Here is a 13,254-nt window from a genome sequence, read left to right on the forward strand (position 1 = left end):
TGTCCCCACCCAAATTTCACCTTGAATTGTAATAATCCCCGTGTGTCAAGGGTGGGACCAGGTGGAGGTGATTGAATCATGGAGACAGTTTCCTCCAAGCTCATCTTCTGACAGTGCGTGAGTTCTCGGGAGATCTGATGGTTTTATAAGGGGCTTTTCGACTTTTGCTCTGCACTTCTGCTGCTGCCATATGAGGAAGGATGTGTTTGCTTCCCCTTCTGCCATGATTGTAAGTTTCCTGAGGCCTCCCCAGCCCTGTGGAACTGTGAGTCAATTAAACTTCTTTCCTTTATAAATTATCCAGTCTCTGGCAGTTCTTTTTTTTTTTTCCCCATTCAAAATATTCTGCTAATTTAACATATATTTTAGAAAGAGGAGTTCTTTACAAGGCGGTAGGACAGTGGTTTCTCGGCTGGTGTCCAAGACATCAAGGAGGAAATTGTTGTATTCTGTCCCTCGAAAAGATTATGATAGTTAACAAACGCATGTGGTCACTTTACTTATTATTAATGTGATTAAAATTAAAATATTTAAAGCAATAAACTGTGTTAATTCCTTATTATATATAGCTATCCACTATGTCCCAAAGCTATATCCATTGATTCTACCCCAAAAGAATTTAAGGGAAAAAAACTTTAAAAAGGCTTTCTCTATAATAACATAGTGTTCTGTGCACTCTGAAATGAATTATATGTTTTAATTATGTATATTGTGTGAAAACAACACAGCTTTATCGTGCATGGTGAGCAGTGAGGTCATTCATAACGGAATTAATGGAATGTCTTAATTTTATCACAGTATTGGGCAGTTCTTTATAGCAACGTGAGAGCAGATTAATACAGGCAATGATCAAGATGTATAACAAAGGGATGAAGTGGTAAGCGACATCTAATTTCATTTGTCCCAGAAAACTTCTCTTTGAGGCATAAAAGAATTTTTCAAAATGCTTTTCCACAATCGACAAATATTAGATGTTTTCTCATCAGAACTCAATCATAGCTACAACATGCTACAATTTACACCATCAATAATCTTTTAAAATATTTAAATTATATGCTAAATTATCATCAATGTATAGGTACACTTTATATTTAATACAAAAATAAGCAGATAATGGTGATATAGTTAGATATCTATGAATCTAAGTATATTTATCAAGACCAAGGCTGTCATTTGGACATTTGACAACACCCTTAACCTAGGAGATGAAGTTAAAGGAGGAATGAATGAAAACGGTAAATATGAACTTGGGGTTCCTTTGTAGCATCCTTCCACACACACAGCCCAGGGTTTCTCATAGTTGAGTCTTCACTAAGAATCACCCATAGGAATTGTTAAAACAGAGATTCCTGAGTCTCAGAATTATTGACTCAGTAGATCTGATTCAGCAGCTCCCAGGGAATGCTGATTTTGCAGTCCATGGACCACACTCTGTGTAGCATTCGTTTAACTCCAGTTTCCATAATAGTAGCATCATCTCCTGTGCAATGAAATTCAATCAAGCCATCCTGCAGGTGAATTATTTAGCAGTAGTTCTGAACCTTATAAAAAAATAAAGTTGGCCTTTATAGTTGTGTTATTTTGACCATAATATGGAAGTCAACTAAATATATGTATATTTCAATTCAATAGACACAAAAACCCAGACTGTAATTATAGCCTTTAGGAATGATTTGAAGTGAATTTATTCCATCCCCAAGGGTGTACAAAAAATTACTCCTTGCCCTGAAGGACCTTTAAATATATTTAAAAACAATTACATAAATTAGAAAGTATTATAAGATACTACAACACCGTGTCATTTATCTTTGTGATACATTTAAATTTTTTTCTAACAAAATCATACAAGATACGAAGACTGTTCATTTTTCCCTTTATAATGATGAGGAAAGGAAGCCTCAGTTCAATGATTCAGCGAGAATAAGACAGCATCAAATAAAATATACTGTAGATTCAAAAACTGGAAGTCCATACCCTTTCCACTACAACATACTATCTCCTAATACCAGTTTCAAAAGTGTTTTGGAGAAACCCTTTTGAAGCCTGGTAAGGAGAAGAAAGGAGCCCTACATTTCTATAATTGGAAGGGACCTGAGGTTCATAATAAACTTTTTGACTCAGTGTTAGAAAAAAAGCAATCAGGAGGAGTAAACAGCTATACACAATGCTGGGAGCACATCTCCTATTTGACTTTACTTCCACACGGTATCTTAAAGCCCCTCTCCATTCCCATCATTTCCTGGGAAAGAACAAATCAGGAGGGAAAGAGTCAGTGTCCTCAGCTGACCTCTATTTTCACCCTCTTTTATTCTCATTTTCTTTGCTGCTGTTCTTTTCCGGTTCTGAAGTTGATCTGGCTACCTAAAATCACCCCTGAGACTTATTCTTAGGGATTCTGTTCCACCACTCTATCCTGTAAATAAAACCCCCTTTTTATTCTGGTTCCCTAAATTAAAGCTCAAAACTCAGGGAAAACAAACCAAAAGTGCATAGAAATAGGTTTACATCAGTAATATTTTAACTGACATTTAACCCGAGTTTAGCTACAGAATACTTGGCTGGCAGGCTCTGCTCTCTCCTGTGCCGTGCCCTAATTCTTCTCCTCTCCAATTGCCACAATCCTATGATGCCTGTGAGCATCAGCTTCCCAGCAGAAAAACAGGTTGGAGAAAGAGGGTACATTATCCAGGTGGCTAGTAAGCTATTTATTTAGTATTTCATTATTTCCTACATCATGGATTTAAACCAATTTTCAATACCTAGTAAGTTTAAAGTTTTTCTAAATAATTCAAAGGTCATGTTTTGTATTTATTGTGTTAAACAATAAAAAAGAAACAAATATTGAAGGTACACAGAAGGCCAATGAATACATATCTTTCACCAAAAGTATGTTTTCTTTCCCCTTTTGGCTTAAGGTGACGAAGAAATCAAAAATATTTATCTGGAAGAGAAGTAGAAGAGAAAAAGAAAGAAGGAGTGCTGCCAGTCACACAAAAGGGTAGTCACAGAATTAAGTGAAAAGAGAAAGGGAGGAGGGGGTATAGTGATAACCCAGAAATGACAAGGACATCACAAGATATATAGAAGAAGGAGGAGGAGAGGAAGAAAAGGAAAAGAAAGGGAAGGAAGAAAAAGAAGAGGAAGTAGAGAAAAAGGTGGAGGAGAGAATGTAGATGAAAGAATTCAACTGATGTATCAGGAGGGTGCCTGGAGGTCCCAGCTGTTTCACTAAATGCAGCACTGATGAGAAAGAAGGTGAATAGATAGAAAGCCCCAGCCTTTTCTCTAACATATATTATGCTAAAGGGGCCATAAATAGTTGTCCAGGATTCCTCAGTTTCATGGTATTCCTGCTCATCCCACCCCATCACCTTTTCCTTTGAAAAACACAGTTCTAAATCATTTTGTTTTATTCAGATACTCACTTGATGAGCACTTGTTGAATGCCTATGAAGTGTCAGGAATTGTGCATGGCACCAGATATCTTACCTGTTCATCTAAGGGAAGGCAAAGTGGGAGACTTTCTTTCACTTTCCTAGTAAACAACACATGCTGAGCTGATAGCTGCCTATAGGACACTGTTTAGTTTAACTTTAGGCAGTGTGGTCTGGCCTTAGTAATATTAGTTCTATTGTGCTTCACAAAGCTGGGCCTACAATTACCTTTGTTAGTACTGTTTATTTTGTGGATTTGGTCTGTTGTCTCCAAGGTGCCATCAGATAAAATTCCAACTTTCCTTAAAGTATAAACAAAATAATTCTTACAACAACTTACAAACATGAGCGACATCTATATTCTTTGTTCCTTCTAGTTATCTACTCTAGTAAGAGCTGGTTTTCATTAAAGAAAATCTTTGCTTTTAAGTAAAAATCTGATGATTAAGGATCTCTCTTCATCCTAAATTGTAATTTAACAATTTGCTCATGATTGCTTTTAGAATAAAAAAGAGAACAGCATAGATTAATTATCTCTGAATCTCATCTGATTTATTGAGTAATTTATAAAAAGCTTCCTAAGGGTTAAGTATTCTGCACATTAATCTGCACTATCTCATGTAATCCTTTCACATTTTTGCAGATTATGTTTTACCACTTTAAAGATGAGAAAACGCATATTCAGAAAACCTACGTAACTTGTTCATGCCATGCAGTCAGAGGCCAGATTCAAATTAGATGTGCCTCATCCAAAGTCTAGGGTTTTTAGGCCACTGCAATTCGAATATAAGAGTGTTTTCTAGCTACTGTGTTTCCTATGCCAAGGCTACAAGCTAAATCCTTGAGCAGAGCACAGTGACGGCTGACAGTTTAGGTACCAAGGATGGAAATGAGACACATTTCTAAGTCCCAGAAATCAGGCATGACAACAGATTTCTCTTTTATTTTTTCATACCAGTTGTGGAGGTAAGGTTACCAAGGCAAAGGACCCCTATGGTTAGAATATCCTGAAATAGGCATTAGAACCAGGGCTGAAAACTTCTCGAGTAATCAGTTGTCTTGGCCACCATAGGGGCCATGTGAAGGGAAGTTATCAGTTCCGCAGAGATGTCTTGTCTTGAAATCATCACTGTTTATGACCAAAAACGTTCTCTTAATATCAGAGACTGCAACACTTGGAGTAAATGTGATATGGACATGTCCTTTTTATTCCTAGTCCAGAATATCCAGACTATAAAATATCCAGTCTTGTCACTATCATTCCTATCATGAGTGCAAAGAATAATGCTCACTTCAGACTAAGGAATTAATAATAACAATGATGTTTACTCTTATACCTCCAATGTTATGTAAGGCTTCACTGTGAAAACAAAATTATCAAAATAACCATCATCGTTTGTATAATGTATAGAGTATTACAAAGTGTCATATGTTACACTAGAAACTACTAACTTATGGCCCTGTCTATTAAAACCAAGAAAATAATCTAAATCTATTCTTCTACACCCTTTGGAAAACGTTATAAATGGTATAATTTTAGTTTAGTTTTGTTTTTAATTCTCAGAGACTGAAATTATAAGACTTTTTACACTGGGATGGCTACGTATGAAGGGGCATGCATGCATGCAAAGTGATATTTCTGGATTCCTGCAGACTAAATTCCTCTATTAAACCACAGAAGAGTTTTATATACAAAGATAAAGAAATACATTTTTGCACACACTCCCACTAAGAAGTCCCAATGATGATTCCTTTAAATGTCTTTGATGAAATAAAACTGATTGAGCAGACTGTTAGCAATACTTTTCACCAGTAACAACCAATTTCATGGTTTGGTGCTTTATTATGTGGTCATAGAACTGAGGCCACCAAGTGATCTCATCCCAGAAAGAAACAGAGGCCCTCTCTATGTAATACTCTCAGCTCTGACTAGATAACAAACCTGACCTGGATAGCAAAACAACAATATGGCAACATAATTTTTGTAAAGAATATTTCATTATGACATCACAGCTGTTGAATATATTTATTAATAAAGAACAGGCATTGGTTATATATTATGTATAGAATACTTTCCTTGCAAAGCAGAAAAAAAAATGGTTTGATACACATACATTTTCCACTCCAAAACTGGCCCAGTTCATATATAAATTCCAGTTACTATTTTTTTCTAACCCAGACCTTCCCTCACCCTATTTCTATACTAAAAGATAACTGTTTTCCCACTGTAAAGTGCAACATCCAGATAAGAATTTAATAATTCATAGAACCATTCGGGGACTTTCAATGTGATACATGGACAATATTTGTCTGTAGCAAATATAAAAACACAAATAATAGCACTATCTAAAATTCTTAGGAAGACTCTCTCCACAGAAAGCATATTTTGTATAAACCAGACTCAACGAAACATATTGTAATTCCTCACAATTTATCCAGTGGTATTTTTTATAATATAAGCTATTTCTTAATAAATCCACCACTTAATTCTCACTGTCTCCCCCTGAAGCTCTGGGCACATAGGCTAGTGTTTCCTCCTGGGTCCTATTTAATCACTCTGCTTATGAATCATAAGACCAGTTTTTATTTACTAGCACCCAGAGATGTGTGACTAATGTCACTATTGATAATACCAAGCTATTGGAAGAGGAACCAAAGCTATGAGCTGGGTCAGGAAAAACTGGCTCAGTCACTACCTCATTTTTTATTTGCCTTGGGTATAAAATAAATACCACGGCCTCCAGAATGTTCATTCAGAATGTTTATTTAACATTGTGCTCTTTTAGAATTCTCTGTCAATTATTTTCTTGTAAATGGAATGAATTCTAAAACGTGTGTTGTAGAGTGAATACATGTAACAAATGGATATATGTACACTACAGCAAAAAAAAAATATAGGCCATGAAACTTGGAAAATGCACAGACAATGTAATCATCTTCTGAGTTATTATAACTAGAGGTCAAAGATATGGAAGATGAGATTTGGAGTGAGTGCAATCTATCAAGATAAATCATATGTTTTATGCTATTTAAGAGCAAGTTTATTCTGTCTTCTATATTAGCATTATCCTAGCACTTGTTGAAATATAAACTCATACCATTTTCAAGGTTTTTCTCTTTAGGACCTGTTTCCTTCCAATACTCTCACTTTGTATCAGTCTGCAAAAACATTAATAATATAAATAGTTTTTAGGTGATAAGGTACATTCACAGATATTGTTGTTCCACTTGATTATCTCAAAAACCCAGTAAAATATACAGGCAAAATACCAGTACTACCCCTATTTTCAAATAGAGGAAACTGAGATGTAGACAATTAATTATCATTATTTTAAGTGGGAAGTACTAGAGCTGGAGTAGAGGCCTCTGATTTCAAATCCTGAGCTCTCTGAACTATGATAAATCTGTATTTAATTGGTTATAATACCCAATACAGATACACTAATTAACACTCTATTGCAAGTTCTATCTGCATAAGTATATATTCCATGTTTAAATCTACATGTGTAGTGTTAACATATTTTAGGAATGTTCTTCTGCCATATCCATGCCTTTATTTAACTGTCTCTTCACCAACTATTCTAGGAGAACATATTATGCTTAAGCAGCCATTCTCCTTGATTTCTGCAATAGCATTCATCCTTATTGAGACTTCAAACACCTAGCCTGTCTGCCAAGCTCCCATGATTGAATTTCTGGGGCTTTCCATGTACATTGGTATTTCTTTCTCAACATAGGTCTTGGCTTATTTGTTTTTTCTTCTCTGAGCTCCATTATCAAGAAGCTTATTTTTGCCTTCCCTGTAACCTCATTAGTGCAGGATGGTGAAAGATAAGGAGAGAACAGATATCAACAAAGGGAAGTAGATGAATCCACCAGGACTCTTCTCCCTTCATTCTCTCTTTCCTTGGTTTCTGTCCTGAGGACCACAGTATTTTTCAAGGAAACCCTTGGGGGAGAATATTAAAATTTTGCATTAATCTCACCAATGTTACCCTATTGAGCTGGGATAAAGTTAGCTATAATGCATAACTATTCATGAACTTTTAAATATTTGCCTGATATAGCCAAATTCAACTCGAATCTTGACTGAAAATTTTTACAAAGCAGGACAGCATCTTGCCATCTTAATCTTTGCTACATTTTTACTTATTAATGTAATTTACCTTGTAACTAGAAAATACATTAAAAGATTTATGTATTGCCTCAACAAGAGTAATTATCTCATCATTTTATCTACCAGACTTGCCCTAAGCCAGTATATTTTCTTAATATTAGTGTGGAGTGAGATATTCAGTTAGAAGAGGAAGGGATTCAATATTATCCCATTGGGGTACAAGGCAGTAGGAAATCAACCAGAAAATATTCCACACCTCATATTACCCTTATACCTTGTCTCCTTCTCTCTCTCTCTGCCTCTCTCTCTCTCTCTCTCTCTCTCTGTCTTTTCTCCTCTTTAATCCTAATGATCCCTTCCTTTTCAGCTCTAGTTAAGAACATGTGTAGTTAAGAAATAGTAATGGAGAATGAAGGGGAGAGGAAAAGGGCAAATCTCTGGACCTTTTTTTTTTTTCTGAACATATTTTTATATAATTTAACTCAAACTCTGTATATGATAAACTTTCTCCTCCTCCTTGAGAAGAAACAATAGGTTTGTGTTTTCAAATGCCATCTTAAAAGTGAAGAATATGAGAAAAATGCCTGCCTTTCTCCCATACAGCTTAGATCATGAACTGTGAAAATAATTTCTGAATTATTCTAGTAGGCTACCTCCAGGGAACCTCCTGGATTTCCCTGCTAGTGGTCAGGCAGCAGTGCAGAGGTGTTATATTACATATACCTAGTGCCTCTTATATTGAAAGATTATAAACTCATTTATATATTAATTATCTTAATTCACTCACTACTGAACATTTGCCATTACTGACATTATTCAAGACCACAAAAGAATAATCTGCAATATCTTATTCCTAGTTTTTGAAGACCTCTAAAATATTCACTGAATTCCAGAATGTAGAGAGATAAATGGGCTGTTCCTATTATATTGGTGGGACTGAATACCCTGCTCTGACAGTGTATATGCTCTTCTTTTCACTAAGGCCCCTGAGGTGCAGTAGGCATTGGCTGCTTCAGATAGCATCTCCAGTGTGATCTCTTAGCTGACTTCACTAACAAAATTGCACAAGTAGGAGCATTCCATTTTCAGGTAACTCTCTCTATTCTGCCTTTGTATAAAAACATCATATTGTGCATTTTCAGCTGGTTCCACTAAATTCAAAGGTAAAGGAAATCCTGTGGGAGTTTTCAGTCTAGTGTACATATAGATACTAGCAGTTTTACTCTCACACCATATGACACCACTCATAACATCAGTTACAATTATTTCTTTGATTAAAAGTGACATAATAAAGACAAACTCAATAGCAGTATTATGCATAACATTTACTTGTATCGGAGAACTTTGGTATTCTTTGATCAAATTATTAACTCTCTTATGAAATATTAAAATGTGACCTATTGGAAAACACACTGATATTGAACCATGAAAACACAAGTACCCCAATAACAAGGTATAAAAGATTAATACTAGATGTAACAGAATTGTAGCTTGCAAAAACCGGTAGCTTGTCCATTCATCTACATAAGAAAAACAATCAATGTATATTTTTTTGCATCTTTATTTGTCCATATTCCATCACATCAAATTTGTACATCTTGACATCTTTGATGATAAACTTCTTTGGAATAGGCATTTTGATACATACCATGCTACATCTTCCCAAGTTAAAAGATTAGTGTTAATTCTGGGCACTATATTTTAAACACTTTGCCAATTTAGTATCAATGTGTTTCTTAAATTTGTATTATCTACTAGATAGTATTATAGGAAATGTATTTAAACTAAGAAAATATCCATAGTTTTAACTACTCTAAAAATGAAAAATTTCTATAACATTTAGTGAAGATTGTCCAGTAAAAAGACAAAAAGACCAAACATGTCACATAAAATCGAGGACTCCCTTTTTGTTTCTCCTGACAAATATTCTACCTATACTTAGAAAATGCAAGCTTCTGTTCCTTCTACAGTGGGGGTCAATTTAAAAGCTTACACAATTGAAAAATGATTCTTATGTAATCCTGAGTATTACATCTGCTTTCTGTCTCAATGTCTCAATGGCTGGTGCTAATAAATACTTATTTGCTGACAATTTATTCTGAACTTATTTTAAGTCAGCAAAGTCACTTTCTCTGAGCATGGTTTTGTTTATTGATTGTTTGTTTACAGGAGGAGTTATCAAACATATTCATGACTGGCTTGTATTGGTCCTGATGCAAAATCTATCTTTTAATCATTTATTTATGAATTTAATGTTGCTTTACAAGACAACTGTAGAATGAAATATTTAAACATTCGCTGTTAGACAGATCTTCATTAAGGCAATACAAATTAACACTACAAATGCTAGTGAATACTAATACTTTAATCAATATTAGCCATTTTACAAGCATTGTCATAAACTATTTTGCTTTGCCACACATGAAAAAATTCTAATAATCAATTGCACTGGAAAACTAATTTATATTAGTTGTTAATCATTTTAATTACATGATGATGACAGTTATTATGGATAGGGCATCATTTTTCTCCTCAGGAATTTTCTTTCCTCCTCCTCTTACCTCCATTATGCAAACAAAACAAAACAAAACAAAAACAAAAAGAACAAATTGCACCCCTATTTCTATAGCCCTTCCCCAGCATCCTTGTTTCTCACATGCATAAACTGATATTTAAATACCTACTGTTAACTTGGTGGATTCAGCCTCTCAAGGCTATTTACAACCTGCTTCCTCCCTTCCTGTGTTCCCTCTGCCAGTGAGTGAACTCCTCATTAATAAAACCCAGTATTTACAGACAAAAATAACATCTCTAAGTTGACATGTGATTTTGCACTGTTTTCAGATGAGGTGAGTATGACATATTAGTCAGAGGTACTTAGAATTTTAGGTCAGTTTTGCAATAAATTTTTCAGGTGCATTTTAAAGGTCTTTGAAGACCATAAGCCTATGTTAAACGACTTTCTTTTTCTTTTTCTTTTTCTTTTAAACAAAAGGATCTGGAAAGGTAACCTACCTTTATGTGACAGGCGTAACCGGGGGTGGGTAGTATCAGCTGTATGACCTCCTGTCCAAAGCTCCAGTAAGTAACCCCACAGGAGCAAGGTGATAATGTACCCGGCGGATGCCATGCTGCCGTGTTCACCGTCCAAGCCCTCGCTCCTCACTTTAAGGAGGGTCTGAGTTTTACTTAGGACTTCCCTCCAGGGGCAGCGTGCGAGAGGCTTTGTCAGAAATCGAACGCGTTGTCATCAGAAAGCACAGTTCCGAAGTGCCATTTGTCAGGCTGTATTTGGCTATGTAAAACCTTTCTTTCCTCAGGACAGTTGTTTATAAGCCGGGAGCAAGAGGACATTCCAAAGAGTGAGTCTTCAGAGCCATGTCCTGTCTAGAGCTCTCTTCAGCAACTACGCCGGTAGATTCAGGAAGAAGCTGTATTTCTCAGTCACTTAGGCAAAGCTGTTCATTCAGAAAAAAAAAAAAAAAAAAACAAAAAAAACCCGAGCACACGCACACGCACACGCACTCCCTTCTCCCGTGGAGGTCCTCTCTTCGGGCTCCTGGAAGCCTCTCAGAAGTCAGCCTCTTGCACTGACTTGCCAAACTGCTAGTTTTAATTCACCTTTCACCTTTCTAATTAAAAACAAGAAGTGCCATTCCCTCTAGGAGTCGCAGGATCCACCCAGCAGGGATGCAGTCTGTCAGTGGCTGTTTACAGGAAAGTTCAGGCAGGGTTGAGCAGCGTACTTGCTGTTTCTAGGAAGTATTTCTGGTCCACGTGCCCCGCTCCCATCCTCCCTCCCAGTCATAACCAGCCCCACGTTACTCAGCAGCTGGAGAGAACTCCACATTTTGATGGGGGAAATGGGGAGTTCGGGAGGGGTGATGACACATAACAGGCTGATTATTTAAGAATAGGTGACAGACAAGGATGTGGCATCAGAAAGCGCTTTTAAATTCTTACCAAGATAAATTGACCTAAGTTGAATAAATCCAACTTCTTTTTAAAATAATCTGTTTGTAACCATCCAGGATCCAAATTCTGTTTTTCACTGTTGCCATATAGGTATTTTCAAAATTCAGTCTTTTTGTATTGCTTATATCTTAGGGATGCTATTTTTAAAGTCTTTGAAGAAAAATGTGTTCCAAGAGCCTGAAAAAAAAAAAATTCATCTGTGATTGTCTCATAAATTTGTTAGAAATAATAAATTATTTATGTAAGCAAATTCGTCAAATGAAATTAAAAGCAAATCCTTTTTCCTAAAGCAATTCCTAAATTTTACTTCAAATTTAAGAATGTTGAAGTAATTTCCCCCAGGTAAGGTAACTGGTAAAGTCGAGGTTCACCACCCAAGGGATTTCTCTAAAGCAGGTATTAGAAAACTTAGAATGTGAAATACCTTAGGATTCAACTTCTATGCATTTCCAGAGTTGATTTTTCAAGACACTGTGTTTGTGTAAATAAGCTTAACACAATAGGTCAACTTTACAATCTACCTTCAATCAATCTCAAAAACGAAGCCAAACACTCTGGAGCTGTTGGCATGGAAATGAATGGTATTATGTTAAGATACCAATAAACTTGAATAGATGTTTGATTTGACAGTGGAGAGTTAAATGGTAAACCCTGATCTCAACTATGATAACTTCTTCTTATTCTGTATTTTAAATGCTAATAGTTAGGAACACTTTTTGAGAATTATGTTTTAAAATCATGAAACTGCAACAAAAAGATAACATAAATCACCTTGATATTTTTGCATTATATAGAAACAAATGTACAGCCAGGCATTCTCTACCCATTTTTCTCATCATGAGATGTTCTTGTACAAGCAGAGTATATTTAGCAAAATGTAAATGTCACTGGATATTATAAATAATTAGATTTCCAAGGTCTACAAAAGATAGCAAACTCTAAACATTATTTAACAGTAAAACAACATGAAGTATTTAGAGACTTTTAACCTGGAGTGCTTGCATATTTTAAAAGCCAGTCTGATGAGCTATAGACCTAAAGGTTGCTCTAAATGTGATACATTGTACCTTCAAAATTCTCTTTTGCTTTCTTCTAGGATGGAAGCAAATGACAAAATAAATAGCAGCTATTATACATGTTATCTAACAGTGGGATTATAGGAAAAGTATATGTGGTGCCTATACCTTTTATTGCAAATTCATGGCTACTCTCACATAACTGAAATTCTACTTAAGATTGCACAGTGCCTGTCCTAACTCTACTATAGAATTGAGACAATGCGAGACATTACAATCATTTCATTAGTACACAAAATATGCACCTCTAAAATGTTGACAAGAGAATAAATGTTATGAATGCCAAGATTTGTCTTCAGTTTTATGTGTCATCCTTCAGATTAAGTTGGAGCAAGTTAGAAGTAAATGCCAGAATAATGGGTTCTTTAGATTCCTCAAAATGTGCTTTGGCTTATCTACCAGTTGCCAATGTCCTTACTTATTTCTTTTAACTCCTCTTTATGTCTTTTTACTTTTATCTTTATCCTATAGAAAATATATAGATGATGCCAAAAAATGACTGTTAGGAAAACTAAACATTCAGAACTATCTATAGCCTCAGATTCCCCCATGTGGCATTAGCAGTGGAATAAAGAGTCTTTGGGACAAAATTAGTCACCTACATCATAAAATAAAACAAGAATAATCCTCAGAAGCAGAATCATCAAATAAT

General features: G+C 35.4%; 1 protein-coding gene across 5 annotated transcripts in view; it reads right to left on the minus strand.

Moving 5' to 3' along the window:
* Positions 1-11,322, minus strand: part of LOC105475411 (semaphorin 3E) — a 292,501-nt gene extending 281,179 nt beyond the window's left edge. For 3 of the 5 annotated variants that reach the window (XM_071094754.1, XM_071094753.1, XM_071094752.1), the window contains exon 1: positions 10,567-11,320. In XM_071094754.1, the coding sequence (XP_070950855.1) occupies positions 10,567-10,681 (115 nt within the window). In that variant the 5' untranslated portion in view covers positions 10,682-11,320. Of the gene's footprint in view, positions 1-10,566 lie in introns of all 5 variants that reach the window. The other 2 variants (XM_071094755.1, XM_011730627.3) reach the window with 2 other exon arrangements.
* Between the last annotated feature and the right edge of the window lie 1,932 nt (positions 11,323-13,254).

The sequence above is a fragment of the Macaca nemestrina genome, chromosome 4 (assembly GCF_043159975.1).
Source record: "Macaca nemestrina isolate mMacNem1 chromosome 4, mMacNem.hap1, whole genome shotgun sequence".
Lineage (NCBI taxonomy): Eukaryota > Metazoa > Chordata > Mammalia > Primates > Cercopithecidae > Macaca > Macaca nemestrina.